At 47.5% G+C, this 15,452-nt stretch overlaps 2 protein-coding genes across 2 annotated transcripts; one reads left to right on the top strand and one right to left on the bottom strand.

Annotated features, from left to right (window-relative positions):
• Positions 1-415: 415 nt before the first annotated feature.
• On the bottom strand, positions 416-1,375 carry LOC130485575 (olfactory receptor 51G1-like). Its single transcript, XM_056858792.1, has one exon. It carries the CDS (start codon positions 1,373-1,375, stop codon positions 416-418), a length of 960 nt encoding a protein of 319 aa, XP_056714770.1.
• Positions 1,376-11,318: 9,943 nt separating this feature from the next.
• On the top strand, positions 11,319-14,447 carry LOC130485574 (olfactory receptor 51L1-like). The gene is made up of 2 exons (XM_056858790.1): positions 11,319-11,347; positions 13,496-14,447. Exons 1-2 carry the CDS (start codon positions 11,319-11,321, stop codon positions 14,445-14,447), a joined length of 981 nt encoding a protein of 326 aa, XP_056714768.1.
• Positions 14,448-15,452: the final 1,005 nt, after the last annotated feature.

Here is a 15,452-nt window from a genome sequence, read left to right as displayed (position 1 = left end):
TTTCCTCAATAAAGTTTGCTGTGCTTTCACCATGAGCCAGTGACACAACAACCTTAATTTCCATTCCTTTAGCCCAAGAGAAGATGGCTGGGGAAGGCACTGGCAAGCCACCCCGCAAACAAAGTCTGCCTTGGAAACGTTGGGATGTGACGTCACCCCATGGGTCAGGAATGACCCGGTGCTTGCACGGGGGACCTTTACTTTTACCTTTTACCTTTAGCCCAAGAAGACATGATGGGCCCAGAAATCTAGTTGCCTGAGGTGTGCTTATGGGCCCTGAATGCCTTTGAGAAGCAGAATAAATCACATAGAATAATATGCTGAGCATTACTTGATTTGTATTATGTATTTGTTGAGCATGCTAGTAGTGGGTGGAAGCCTTGTAAGAGAAAGAGAAGCAACTGGCCTTTTGTCTCTACAACTGGAATGTCTTCTTGGGGCACAGCCTCTTGAATATGCGTTGCCGGATCTGCTTTGTCTTGATGCTGTACACAAGCGGGTTCATCAGAGGTGGCGCCAGCAAGTAGACGTAGGACATGAGTATGTGGACGATGTGAGGGGCCCGTTCCCCAAAGCGATGGATCAAGGACAGGCCAATCATGGGGACATAGAACAAGAGGACAGCACAGATGTGGGAGACGCAAGTGTTGAAGGCCTTCCGGCGCCCCTCTTTGGAGGCGATGCCCAGGACCGTCTTCAGGATGCAAATATACGAGATGAGGATCAGGAGAGAGTCCGTTCCCACCGTGAAGGCAACAACCGTGAGCCCGTAAATGTGGTTGACGATGATATCCGAGCAGGCCAGTTTCATGATCTCCAGGTGCAAGCAGTAGGAGTGGGAGAGGACGTTGGTCCTGCAGTACTGGAACCGGCGGAGAAGGAAAGGCAGGGGGAAAATCAGCACAAAGCTCCGGGAGACAAAAGCCAGCCCCATCTTCAAGATCCGCTGTGTGGTCAAGATGGAGCCGTATCTCAGCGGGTCACAGATGGCCACAAAGCGGTCAAAGGCCATGGAGAGGAGCACCGAGGACTCCACCAGAGAGAGGGAGTGAATGAAAAACAGCTGGGCAAAGCAGGCGTTAAAGGGGATCTCGCGGGAATCGAACCAAAATATGCCCAGCACTGTGGGCAAAGTACTGAGGCACAAGCCCAGGTCCGTCAGCGCCAGCATGGAGAGGAAATAGTACATTGGCTGGTGCATGCTCGAATCCGTCCTGATGACATGGAGGATGGTGCAGTTCCCGAGGATGACGGTCATGTAGATGAGGCAGAAGGGGAGGGAAATCCAGCGGTGGGCATATTCCAGCCCCGGGAAGCCCGTCAGGAGGAACGTTGTGGGGTCGAAACTGGTGTTTCCCACAGGCAAGAGGCTCATCTCTCTCCCAAGCAGGCTCTGTTGTGGAATCCTGGAGGTGGAAAAAAGGCCACCAAAGATCACTGGATGCATTAATCTGCCCTTGGCTGGCATTTGTGGCTTGGGTTTTTAAGGGGCTGTTTAACGTCTTCCATCTATGTATGGAGACTTTAGTTTTTATCCAACCAGCTGCACATGAAGGCAACATGTTTTTTTTTGCCTTTTCTCTCCAGTCTTGCAGCCCTTTCTGCCCCCACCCCCGCCAAAAGATCATTCCAGGGGTTGTGGGAGGAAGTGGAGGACCCCAGTGGAGGAAGAGCTAGGTGGATTGCCAGTCTGGGACAAGGGGGTTAAATTGCTTTCCCCCCCTTCTGTAAGTACAGCCCTGCTTGGGGGGGGGGGATTTCAGCCCATACACCAGCCTCCTGCTCTCCAAGTAGCAATTCCTCCATGTAGGTGCCATGACCCCAGGAATGATCTTTCTGGGGTTTGGAAGGGGCTGCAGGAAGAAAGAGGAGCATGGGAAATGTCTGTGTGCCTTCCATGGGTGTATGGTTGGACACTGTGCCTGATGTGGTGGTTCGTTGAAACAATGCCCGTGGATGTGTGTGTGTGTGTGTGCGTGCGTGCGTGCGTGCTTTGGGGGGGGGTCCCAAATCTCCAGCCTTTGAGCTGCTGCTTACAGGGTTTTTGTGGGGCTCTAATTGAAGCTGCTTTCAGCTCTACCTGATCAGAGAAGCTAAGGGGAGATAGAATCATAGAAGTATCCTACTCAAGGCAGGATCAGCCTAGAGCATCCCCGACAAGTGTTCGTGCAGCTGCTGCTTGAAGACTGCCAGAGAGGGGGAGGCTCACCGCCTCCCTAGGCAGCCCATTCCACTGCTGAACTTCTCTCACTGTAAAAAATAATAATAATAATAATAAAAAATCCTAATATGCAGACAGTACCTTTCTGCCTGTAAATTAGACCCATGATTGCAAGACCTGTCCTCTGCTGCCAACAGGAACAGCTCCCTGCCCTCCTCTAAGTGACAGCCCTTCAAATATTGAAAGAGAGCTAATCTCTGTTGCCATAAGGGAGGAGTCTTAGGCTGCTCAACATGGCAGGAGTCTTAGGCTACTCAACAACACCCCATAGGCAAGCCTGTTTATACACATAACCCAGTTTAGGAAGCGAATCTCCAGCAGCAGCATTTCTGGTGGCAGATCCGGCCAACTTACTCATGTCCTGTAGCAAGTGATAGGAGCTGCTGGCACAGGGATTCTTGAGAGTAAAAGACATGAGAGACATGAGAGTAAAAGACAGGAATGATGAAGTCATCTTTATGGAACATGCAAGCAGTCTCCTTGGGGAAAGCAGGGCTGGACGTAAGATACTTGGTGCTGGTGGACAAGGGACTCGGGGAATATTGTTGCTGTGCTTGCAAGAACACGACAAAACACCGCTGTTATTTCAGAAGTCAAGGACAGTCCCTCAGCAGGCCAAGGCAGACCTTCCAAACCCCAGGGAAGACCTGCTTGCTTTCTGGCCTGCTGCCTGCTCCGAAGTTGGGGCCAAATCCTGTCCCAACTCTGCCTGGGACTTGGATGGGGGCCTTGGGCAAGACTGCCTCTCAGTTTAGGATCCATGAAAAGAGGAGGAGAATGGTGACCCAGCCGGTGGAACTGCTGGTGCAGTGAAAGGGCTATTTACTCAACTTAAAAATGCTCCCAGTAACCAGGGGGTCCCTCCCAACCTGAGGCTCCTGGGTCAGGAAGAAGTGTTTTTCTGAAAGGTCAAACAAGACGCAACGGCATCCTCGTGGCCCCCATGAGCATGCTGCGGTTATTTAAAAATAATTTTGAAATGCCACCAGGGCTTAATGTGGTGCCCATGCCCACCTCCCCAACCCACCCCAATGCATTTTCAAGTGCCAAAACGGCCATGGGGGGTGGGATCAGGCCCTCATGGCTTTTTAGTGGTGGTGAGGAGGTGAGTTGGCCTTTCCTTCCCTGGACTGGATGCAACACAAACAAAAACTTGACAAGGACTGTACAGATTGGTACAGAGTTCATTCTTGAACAAACAAACATGAGGGAGTGGCACCAAGAACTCCTTCAGGGTCTCCTGCAGTGTAGGCCCTTGTGGGTTGGTTTGCCATACACCCTCTGGTAGCAGCCATTCCCTTTGCTCCCACCTTGAATGCCCCACCCTCAATAATCTGAGAAGCAGGAGGGAAAAATGAGAGGAAACAGCACTGATGGTGCCGCTCTAGGAATTTCACCTAGTCTCCTTGGCATGTACCATGTTATCTCCCACACCTACTGTGAGTTCATGGCCCTGGTGAAACTGACCTGTGCTGACCTGTGCTGACACCCAGGCACCCAAAGCCTACAGTTTGACTGTTGCCTTTCTGACAGGAGGTCTGGATTTCATCCTTATCATTCTGTCCTACGTACCGATCCTGCGGACCGTCGTCCAGCTTCCCTCCAAGGAAGCCCGGCTCAAATCCCTGGGCACCTGTGGCTCCCCAGTCTGCGTGATCCTGGTGACATACACTCCAGCATTCTTCTCTTTTCTGACCCACTGATTCGGTCACGGTGTGGCCCCCTTTGCCCACATCATTGTGGCCAACATCTATGTCCTGGTTCCACCCATGATGAACCCCATTATCTATGGGGTGAGGACAAAAAAGATCCAAGAAGCCGTTTTCAGAGTCTTCAGGCTTTCCTCTCCTGGTAACATCAAAATTGGAAAGAAAAAGCAATCAGGATTTTGCCCCCAAATGTGCATCCATTTCTCACCTGTTGTGCTCAGTCCACACTACACTTCTCTCATCAGGATGTTGCCTTTCCTTGCACTTAAACCTTGATATTTCCACCACAAAAAAATATGGTGCATCTTTTAGACCTCCTTCCACATTCATTGGTTTTTGTTTATTGCTGTATGGAATGTGATGGTGGAACAGCATAGACACCTGATGGATAAGGTGTTTCTGTCTGATGGGAATACTGATGAGTAACCTCCCCCTTCATTTTTGTGAATGTGTCATGGCTTTTATAAATTTGTTTAATGTTCTTAAACGTCTTTGCACTTCACTGATTCTGGCTTTCCACAAACCGTGCAAAACGGAATTAGTCAAGAGGGTTTTTCTGCGCAGGCAATAGGGTTGCAATGTACAAAAATAATTCACAGTGTGACTTGGATAATTGATTGGGGACAGTGGTTTGTACTACAGTGTATTGCTTATTGAATGTCCCAGCCTGTGGACAGTGTAGACTCATGCTGTGTCAACTTCCTTGAGTCCCAGTGAGAAAGGCGGATGATAAATTACATGAATAAATTATATATAAATATCCCACTGTTGGCTCTTAAGGAGATTTACAGGATCGTGCAAAAACTGAAGTGGTTGGAGCACATTTGGATCTTCTGAGGAAATCCAGAAAAAATAAATAAAGATTGCTTCTCTTGCAGTGGCATAAGAATCCCTGTGTTGTGAGTCAGCCTGAACTCTCCTCGGAAGAGGAGGAGGAAGGCACGGCAGAACAGGGTTCTGCACCTGTGGAAGACTTACCAGGGCGACTAGACCTTAACTCTGAGCCAGCAAGACAGCGGATGCAGAAGATGGTGGTGCATATTGGCAGGGAGCAGAGGAACAGAGAAAGTTATTGCCTCCAGACCCGCCCAGCCCAGTTACCTGGCAAAGATCAAAGGTTCGGCTCAGTTTACGGGAGAGGAGTTGAAGCGCGAGATTAGAAGCAGAAGCTCTTGGTCGTAAGTGTTTACAAGAACTGACACCATTGAGTGATGCAGAACAGCTGGCCCTGGAAGGGAGTGCTGAGGAAGAGCCATAAAACTTGGGCTGTCAAGTCATTCAGTGTGGGAACAACTTTGCTGATTAGTCCAGGCTCTGCTGCTCATGCCGAGATCTCTGTGCACAGTATTGTCCTGCTTAGGTACCAGCTCCTGCCCCCCCCCCCAGCATCCCCGCAGAACCTGGGAGGCCCTAGCCTAGAGCTTGAAGAAAAGGAACTCGTGCTGGTGAGTGACCTTGTTCCATGTTTAGAGTGCTGCCTTGGTTCCGCACTTAGTCCGCCCGCACTACCGGGAAGAGTAAACCGCAACAGGCTCTGCTCCCCCCAGGACCCTCCATTGCTGGGAGTGGGGTCAGAGGCCAAGCACCTCAGCCTGGTCCCTGCCTGTATGCAACACCCTGACTTGTCCTGATGGATCTGAATCTAGTCACTATCCATTATTCACCTCCCCAAATGCACCATCTTTCCTCACAAGGGAAACGGTTTGATATCGAATCTGCTTTCTTGTTAATTCCCAGCATCTGTTTGCTCTTCAGAACACAGTTTCCTCACCTGTTAGGCTGCCATCTTAGTTAGGAAATCCTTTGACATCAAGCCCCCCCCCCCCTTGTCTTTCGGCATTCACCCCTTTGCCTGTCTGTGCAACTGGATCAGAATAAGAGTTTGCTTGTGGAGAGACAGATATTCTCCAAGACTTCCTCCTGGATCTTTAAGTAAAATAAAAAAATAGATGGTAACTCAAATAAAGACTTTGTGCGGGAGTCAGACCTCGCCAGGGAAATTAACATCATCTCCATCAGGCCGCCCTCTCCAACAGGGTCCCAGAGTGAGTTACATTGTCATCTTCTCCTCTACTGAGTGATGAGGGGAAAAAATTTGAAGCACTTTGTGTAAAAGTTGTTGACATTCATCAATAAGCACAAGGAAAAGGGAGACTCACAAACGTGTAGAAAAAGGACTCGATTATATGGGTCCAAATTATAACAAAAGGAGGTGGTGGGTGGAAAGTGCGCATCGAGCCAGGAGTTGGCCACCTTAATTCTGTGCAGCAGGGCACGTATGCTGTTAGCGGCAGGTACATTTTCAATGACAGTTAAAGTCATTGTGTGTTTGTCCTTTGCAGATCTTGGAGAGTAGATTGGGTCACCAGGAGGAGTCAATGGCACAGAAAATGTTTTCTGACGGTGAAGGAACTTTGGAAATTGGACTTTAAAAGCCAGTTTCACAAGTCCCTGCAGTTGTGGTGCAGTTTTCCAGATGAAGCCTGAGACACTGATTGGGGTCAGGTTGGACAGTTGTGGCACATGTCAGCTGGCCATGGGGCAGGTGGGGGTTGGTGTGGCTCTTGAAGATGGCATCGTCTCCCTTCAGCAGGCTGTTTGTCACCAACTTCAGATCACACAAAATGATGGTATCGCTTTACTCTGCTCTGGTTAGACCTCACCTGGAGTATTGTGTTCAGTTTTGGGCATCGCAATTTAAGAAGGATGTAGACAAGCTGGAACGTGTCCAGAGGAGGACAACAAAGGTGGTGAGGGGTCTGGAGACCAAGTCCTCTGAGGAAAGGTTGAAGGAGCTTGGCATGTTTAGCCTGGAGAGGAGAAGACCGAGAGGTGATATGATAACCATGTTCAAGTACTTGAAGGGCTGTCATATAGAGGATGGTGCCGAGTTGTTTTCTGTTGCCCCAGAAGGTTGGGCCAGAACCAACGGGCTGAAATTAAATCAAGAGAGTTTCCATCTTGACATTAGGAAGTATTTTCTAACAGAGCGGTTCCTCAGTGGAACAGGCTTCCTCAGGAGATGGTAAGCGCTCCTTCCCTGGAGGTTTTCAAGCAGAGGCTAGATGGCTGACAGCAATGCTGGTTCTATGACCTTAGGCAGTTCATGAGAGGGAGGGCACCTTGGACAGCTTCTGGGCATGGAGTGGGGGGGTCCACTGGGGGTGTGGGGGGGAAGGTAGTTGTGAATTTCCTGCATTGTGCAGGAGGTTGGACTAGGTGACCCTGGTGGTCCCTTCCAACTCTATGAGTCTATGATTCTACAATGCCTCCCATCCCAAGAACCAACACACGCCCAACAGAACCAAAGCAGAACCCATGAATCCCAGCAGAACCACCCGCTGATGTGGCAAGCCCAACAGAACTAATGTCAAACCAGAGACTCCCAGCACAAAAAAATCAAGCAAAGGCGGGCACTTTTGCTTGCCCAGCAGAACCAATGTCTAATAGATAAGCCTAGCAGAACCCAGGGCCAATGTGGCAGTGCAAGCCCAATAGAACCAATGTCAGACCAGAAAATCCCAGGATTTATTTATTTATTTACAATCAAGGGCAATCCACAGAAGCCCAGCACAGCAAACTTAAGCATGGGAGGGAGGGAACTTTTTCAAGCCCAACAGAACCAATTGCAATTTACAGATTCCAAGCAGAAACCAGGCCCAATCTGGCAGTGCAAACCTAACAGAACCTATATCAAACCAGAGAATCTCTGCAAAAACAAACTTAAGGTATGGTGCACTTTTGCAAGCCCAGCATAACCAATGGCAATCAACCAACAAGCATACATACCATTACTTCCCCAAGGAAGGCCTCAGAAATGTGAGGGAAGGGGGTTCTGTGTGCCCCTTGACGCTCCTCTTTCAGCACTCTGCACACTGTCACGGCCTCAGAGGAGGAGCCTAAGGTGCAGCAGCTGCTCTTCGTCACTGGCTCTCGTTTTTTCACCTCCCACCCCTGCAAAGAAGAATGTTAAACACATCCAGATTAGCTTCATTATTTGTGGTGCTCCTGTGGGTTCTGCTGGTTTCTTTTTGACACACTGGTCCCTATCCTACTCGATCCCTTTAATCTCCAACAAGATGATGTATAGTTTTGGGGCAGCTGTATTTTTTTCAGCATGCAATTTTGGTTTGGGGTGGCTTATGACTGAGTGAGCAGTCATAAGCCAACATCCCCCTGAGCTGCACAGTTATTAGCGTCTAGTTGAGGCGTTCGGGTGCAGGTGGGCTTGGAATGGCATTAGGGATTGGGGGGGGGGATCCTGCCAATCAATTGGTTCTTGTAGGTTATCCGGGCTGTGTAACCATGGTCTTGGTATTTTCTTTCCTGACGTTTCGCCAGCAACTGTAGGTTATGTTTACAAACAGTGTTTAAACCCACCAAGAAAATACAACAAATGCTACAATAAGCAAAAGACAAAAGAGACCCCCTCACCTCTGCAGGAGTATATCGTATACCTTGCAGCTGTGGACAAGTTTACATCGGGACAACAAAACGCAGCATACAAACAAGGATAAAAGAACATGAAAGATACTGCAGACTTGGCCAACCTGAGAAATCAGCAGTGGCTGAACATGGACTGACCCAAACAGGACACAGGGTCTTATTCCAAGACACTGAAAGACTGGACAATTCTACCAACTATTTTTTCAGATTGCACAGAGAAGCCATTGAAATTCATAAACATCAGCACAACTTTAACAGAAAAAAAGAGAGTTTAAGAATGAATAAGGCTTGGCTTCCTGTCCTGAAAACCTCCAGACTAACAAAGACTACAGTCAACAATAGCCATGCAGATTAGCTTTGGATTTCACACATTAACGGATCACTTCAGGATACAATGGTTCCATATTAACATACCACACCCTCATTAGCACATTATCTTGATACTTACAGGACAATGGTTAGCACATTACCTTTGATACTTTTTGCAGGACAATGATTCAGCTCAAACCCAACCCCTTTCTGACTATATATTACTCTTCCTACACACTTGACACTGACAGACACTGTCCTTCATGTTACTCCTCTGAAGATGCCGGCCACAGCTGCTGGCGAAACATCAGGAAAGAAAATACCAAGACCACGGTTATACAGCCCGGATAACCTACAAGAACCAATGAACTCTGACGGTGAAAGCCTTCGACAATACTTATCAGATTTATTTCCAAGCAAGCATGATTAGGGTTGGGTTGCAAATCCACCCTCCACCTTACTTAAATCCCTCCCCCCTGTTCTCATAGTTCTCAATCTTGTCCCTCTTTCCCTACTAATCCCGGGCCATCTGTTCTCTTTTAAGTCTACATAGTGAAGACCTTGTTTTTTGATTAAATGCTCCCTCCTGCTCCGGAAATATGAGGACACGTCAGAAAGAAACCAGCCAGCCAACAGAGCCACTGTGAGACCTGCAGCAGGAAAAGATGTCTGGCAGGAGACAGAATGGGATGGATCCAGCGAAGGGCCAAGGGGCTGCGGGGAGGAGACTGATTGCCTATGATGGCAACACAGATGCCAAAGTCTGAAATTCCCCACTCCTCCACATGAGCAGCGGACTGTAATCTGGCGAACCGAACTGGTTTCCCCACTCGTCCACATGAAGCCTGCTGGGTGACCTTGGGCCAGTCACAGTTCTCTCTGAACTCCCTCAGCCCCACCTACCTCACAGGGTGTCTGTTGTGGGGAGAGAAAGGGAAGGCGATTGTAAGCTTCTTTGAGTCCTTAAAGGTAGAGAAAAGTGGGGTATAAAAATCAATTCTTTTTCTGAAATTACCCTTACAGCCCCAATAGCTTCCCAGTTGTTTTTACTGACTCAGTGTACCTTTTGCAGAATCACCAGGGATCTTTGCTTTTCCTCTTAAATTGTGGAACTCCCTGCCCCAGGATGTGGTGATGGCTGCCAACTTGGAAGGCTTTAAGAGGAGAGTGGACATGTTCATGGAGGAGAGGGCTATCCGTGGCTACTAGTAAAAATGGATGCTAGTCATGATGCATCCCTATTCTCTCCAGGATCAGAGGAGCAGGTGTGTTATATTAGGTTCCGTGGAACACAGGCAGGATGGTGCTGCTGCAGTTGTCTTGTTTGGGGGCTTCCTGGAGGCACCTGGTTGGCCAATGTGGGAACAGACTGCTGGACTTGATGGGCCTGGGTCTGATCCAGCAGGGCCTTTCTTATGTTCTTATGTTCCCTAAGCATACATACCTTTACACAACCCCTATAGACCACTGGTCTATGGGAGGGCAAGATCCCTCCATCATGCAAAAAACCCCACACAAGGACAGAGACATTGAGCAATGACTTGACGCAAAGGTTGCCTGCAGGTGGAGCCAACTGTGTGCCCCTCCCTTCCCCACCCTGTGTCCCCTGGTTGGAAACATAAGGCATCCACAGCTCCTGGTGATGGCTCTTCACTACATTTTGCACAGTTCACAGGAAGGGACCCAACCATCTCCTTCATGAGGATGACAGAAGAAAACGGGAAGCCAGGCCCGTCCACCACAATGTGATTCAAGCAGGGCCGTGAGACAATGCCTGGGTTAGGACCAACCCAAGTTCACTACCTGGTGGGTGAGTTTTTTAAGTGACACAGAACTCTTCTTCAGACTGAATGCTTACAAAAGTGAAAGGAGAGCTATTTCTGGAAGGACCAGAGTAGCTTGTGCAAAAGTTGCACACGGGAATGCTGGAACAGAGATGCAATAAAACTTTCCATCTGGAAACCCCAAAGACCAGATCCAAATTGCTCTTTCAAGGTCTGCTGCTCTCCAAGGTTTCTTCTTGGCATCCTGCTCTCTTGCAGCTAGGAAGGTACAGTCCAGTGGGATTCCTCCATTACTTAAACGATGCCTCACGCAAGGGATTCTCCTGGTGCAATAAAACCCTCCCTTTTGGAAGCTGCCATGCCAGTGTGGCCCCTATTTCATTGCAGGCTGAGCAGCTCTGTGGGTCAGCCTGGCAGCCTCTAAAACTAGCGGAAGTTGCTCTGGGCAGTGCCAGGTTTATCAACAGGAGGACTGGATGGGAGAAGACTCAAAACACCTGCCTGCGCTCTTGGCTCAAAAAATAAGGAGCACATAAAGGTAACTTTGAGGGTTACCTGCCCTTCTTGCCCACCCAAAAAAGTCAAGAAAGCTTTTTGTGTCCCTTATTTTAAATTGCTACTGCATAGTATTACAAGCTGCCTTGAGGGTTCCTCTGAAATCTGGTATATAAATGTTAAACACACAAACTTCCTAAATAAGGGTTTGAGTTTGTGAACAAAATCAGAGATTCCTGGGGCTGGTTCGGAGGCTTTTGACTCCGAATTATTATGGGCAGGGCATTCTGGACAGTTTCCACAGCTATTGTTGCAGCTTACTAACAAGGGGCATTTGTGAATCCTAATTCTCCCATGTTCTGCACAGCTGAGATGATCACAAGTTCCTCATCATTCTGAATGGCCCTTTTCTAGGATAATTCCAGAGCCACAGAGTTCAGAAGAGGTGCTTTCATCTCGCTTATTCCACTGTTACATTCCAAAAAAACAAACTAAAGATGCTTAACAAACAGTTCCTACGAAATATAAAGTACCTGGCATGGAATCATGCACATGTCTAATGTGTGTTAGTCTTTATTGATATCTAATGTGTGTTAATATTTACCCTTGGTTTTTTCCTAACGTCTTTTCACCGGCTGTTCAACTTTATCTGCAGCATCTGCAGATGTCATCTTTGCAATGGTCAACAAATGGGAACACCTGTTCTGACATGTTTCCAATATATTTCATATTAGATTTATAATTCTGTTCAAATTCTGGCTCAAATCGGCTTACAGATAAGACTTTACATATGAATAATTTTTATCTGTGCTCTTAAAAACCTCACCCAGAGCTTTAAAAATTATATTCCATTCTCTCCTTTTTAGCGCCTAACTAAAATCCCTCTGTCGTTGTTGCTTGCATTGATCCAGCTCCGATAAAATATTATACATCAAGATGCCATGAACTTTTCATCTATTAGCATCTTTTCCAGTTTAAATTGTGCAGTGCTGATGCTATGTCATCCAAAAATCTCTAAATGTCAAATTTAGCAGCATAGACACAGCAACAACTACCTCTCTTTAAGACCACATTAACAATAAGGGTGTGTCTGCAATGAACCATGCATGGATCTCTACAATGACTTGGCACAATTCTGAGCATGCAAGGGGCCAGTAATAGGTAATGTGTTTGACTGGGCTGGTAAAACGATCAAACAGTTAATCTTAAATGTTAAAAGGGGTGCTTTGGAGGGGTTAGCTGGATGTCCCCATGCTGTTGATCTGGCGTGAGTCCAGAACACAACTTGCTTGACTCTCTTGCTGTTTCTCTGCCCTCTCCCTCAACATATTACAGTGACATTCTGTGCCTGCCTATTCCGAAGTAAGTTTTGTTATGGTCAGGTACAGCTGCGCTCTGTTTTCTGTTTTTACTTTTACTTTTATTGATATTCTCCTGCTGATTTTATTCTGCTGGTTTTCAACTTAACGTTATGCACTATTTACATGTTATTTGCCAGGTACCTCCTGACTGTTCTTTGAGGGTACAGGATTTGGGGGGCAGGAGTAGCTCAAACCAAGAACAATCAAGCACACACTTTGCTAGCCTGCCTCTTTCAGAAATGCCTGGGAACCTCGACTTCTCCCTGCAACCCCCCCCCCCACAAATTCATCCTCCTGTTTAGCATTCCTGCCTTTGATTATTATAGGCCAGGCAGGGAGGCAAATGGGCACACTGATCACTAGATGCCCCTGGGGTAATATTTTGGAGAACAACAGCTGTGATGCAGAATGTGACTTCTTAGGCATGCAAAGACTTCTGATTGTGTGCACACGCCAGGATTTCACTGTTTTCATTCTCAAGAGCAATTGTCAATGCTACATGGGAGGCAGCCTCGGAAAGCCAGTACGATGTAATGGTTAGAGAGTCAGACAAGGATGTAAGAGACCTAGGTTCGAATCCACACTCAGCCATGGGAGCATGGAGAGAGACCTTGCACACTCGCAGCCCAACCAACCTCAGAGGATTGTTTTGAGGATACAACACTTTAGGTCACCACTGGGGAGAAAAGTGGGGTATAAATGAAATAAATAAATAAGTTCCCCTAAGTTTCAGGGGTGGCCTGTGGGGCAGAAAAAGAAGAAGAGTTGGTTTTTATACCCTGACTTTCTCTACCTTTAAGGAGACTCAAACTGGCTTACAATTGCCTTCCCTTCCTCTGCCCTCGACAGACACCTTGTGAGGTAGGTGCAGCTGAGAGAGTTCTAAGAGAGCTGTGACTAGCTCAAGTTCACCCAGCAGGCTTCATATGTAGGAGTGGGGAAAACAACTTGGTTCTTAACCATTATACCCCACTGGCTCTCATTCACAGATATCGCCTGGTGCTCTGACCATATCTTATGGCATATGGATTTGGGCCACAGTCCACAAGGTGTTCAAAGATAAATCATTTGCAGCTAGGTTATTGTATGACAATGAAGGTTCCCATTGTTTTTTTCTGTCCAGAAGTCTGTGTCTCCAGCTTGCAACGGTATCCCTTCTGGATTCCAGATCATGTCTCCATTGAGCAACAGCAGTGGCCCAATCTTCCTGCTGAGGGGATTTCCTGGGTTGGAGACGTATCACCGCTGGCTCTCCATACCTTTCTGTTCCATCTATCTCATTGCACTGCTGGGGAACAGCACCATCCTCTTTGTCATCAAGACCAACCGAAGTCTTCACGAGCCTATGTACGCCTTCCTTTCCATGTTGGCCATCACAGACTTGGGCTTGTCCCTCTCCACGTTGCCAACGGTGCTGGGCCTCTTCTGGTTCAACATCAGGGAGATTGGCTTCAATGCCTGTGCCGTGCAGCTCTTCTTCATCCACACGTTCTCTTTCATGGAGTCCTCAGTACTGTTGGCCATGGCCTTTGACCGCTACGTTGCCATCTGCAGCCCACTGAAGTATACCAGCATCCTGACCAATTCAGTGTTGGTCAAGATTGGCCTGGCCATTGCTGCCAGGAGTTCGGCCATTGTGTTCCCGACACCATGGCTACTCAGGAGATACAGGTACTGCAAAAGCAAAGAGCTTTCCCACTCGTTTTGCTTGCACCAGGATGTACTGAAGCTCTCGTGCTCCGATTCCAGAGTCAACAGCATCTATGGCTTGTGCGTCGTCCTCTCCACGCTGGTCATTGACTCTCTCCTCATTCTCTTGTCCTACATGAAGATCATCAGGGCTGTCACAGCCATCGCCTCCAAGGAAGAACGGTTCAAGGCTTTCAACACTTGTGTCTCCCATATCTGTGTTGTCTTGATTTTCTTTATCCCTGTGATTGGGGTGTCCATGCTGCATCGTTTTGCAAGGCACAGTTCTTCCATTGTCCATATCCTCATGGCTGATGTTTACCTCCTCATTCCCCCTGTTCTCAACCCCATTGTGTACAGTGTGAAAACCCAGCCAATTCGCAAGGGGATCCTGTGGGCATTTGGTAGGAGAAGGACCACCCATTTCCAGTGAGTTTTGACCATCTCCATTTCCACCAGCAAATCTTGGGCCAGGTTCCAATGAAACTTTACTTATTTGTTCATTCCCCCTCCTCGAAATTCTATTCTGCATTTTGGCAATTCACAAATAAAAATGTCAGTTCGAACAATGGTCAAACATTCCAGCAACGGCAACTCTTGAAAGAAAATGGAGTGATTTCATGTTGCTGATGGAGTTGGAAAAGGGGCAGATCCTTTCAGATGAAAGTAATATAATTGATTATTAAAACATTAAAGGTCAATCTGCCTATATATGGGCTCAGGGCCATTAAGGGCTTTGTAGGTGATAAATTGCACCTTTTATTGAGCCCGGTATAGAGACCAATGAAGTGCTTGCAGAATGGGTTTGACATGCCCTATTCCACCTAGTGCCTGACAGTAACCCAACTGAAGCAGTCTACATCAACTGGAGTTTTTGAGTTGCCTTTAAGGGCAAACTCATGGAGAGCACATTGCAGTAGTCTAGCCCAGCGATAACCATAGCATGGATTCACATGGCCAGATCAGCCAAGTCAAGGCAGGGGCCATCATCCAGGCTAAATGAAGTTGTAGGAATGACTTCTTGTAGCTGCATTAACTTGCTTCTGCAGCTATAATGCTAGCTAAGTCAGTGTGTTACCCTAAGTAGGCAGTCTCCACTTTAGTTGGGGGAATTAGCAGGGGAGACAGAGCGAGAGGAGGGTAACTGAGATTGATAACCTGTGTATAGCAGGATTGTCCTGGGTGAAAATTTTCAAATGAGCAGGCGATTGTACAATTAAAAAATTGTTTTATTAAAGAATAAAAGCAGTAAAACAAGAAATATATTTTAAGCAAGGAACATACGCACACAAAGCATACAAGAGCTAACTAAGAGAAAGAGAAGAAATTATACAGAGTTTCAGAGATGGGTGACAGTTACCAGTCTTGAAGGGACGTCCAGGGAAAGCAGCACTGAAGATGAAAAATGACCAGCATTTCCAGGAGCAAAAGGAAAGGG

The sequence above is a fragment of the Euleptes europaea genome, chromosome 12, assembly GCF_029931775.1.
Source record: "Euleptes europaea isolate rEulEur1 chromosome 12, rEulEur1.hap1, whole genome shotgun sequence".
NCBI lineage: Eukaryota > Metazoa > Chordata > Lepidosauria > Squamata > Sphaerodactylidae > Euleptes > Euleptes europaea.
Note: the sequence above shows the minus strand (reverse complement) of the source record. Positions and strands in the feature narration are given on the sequence as shown.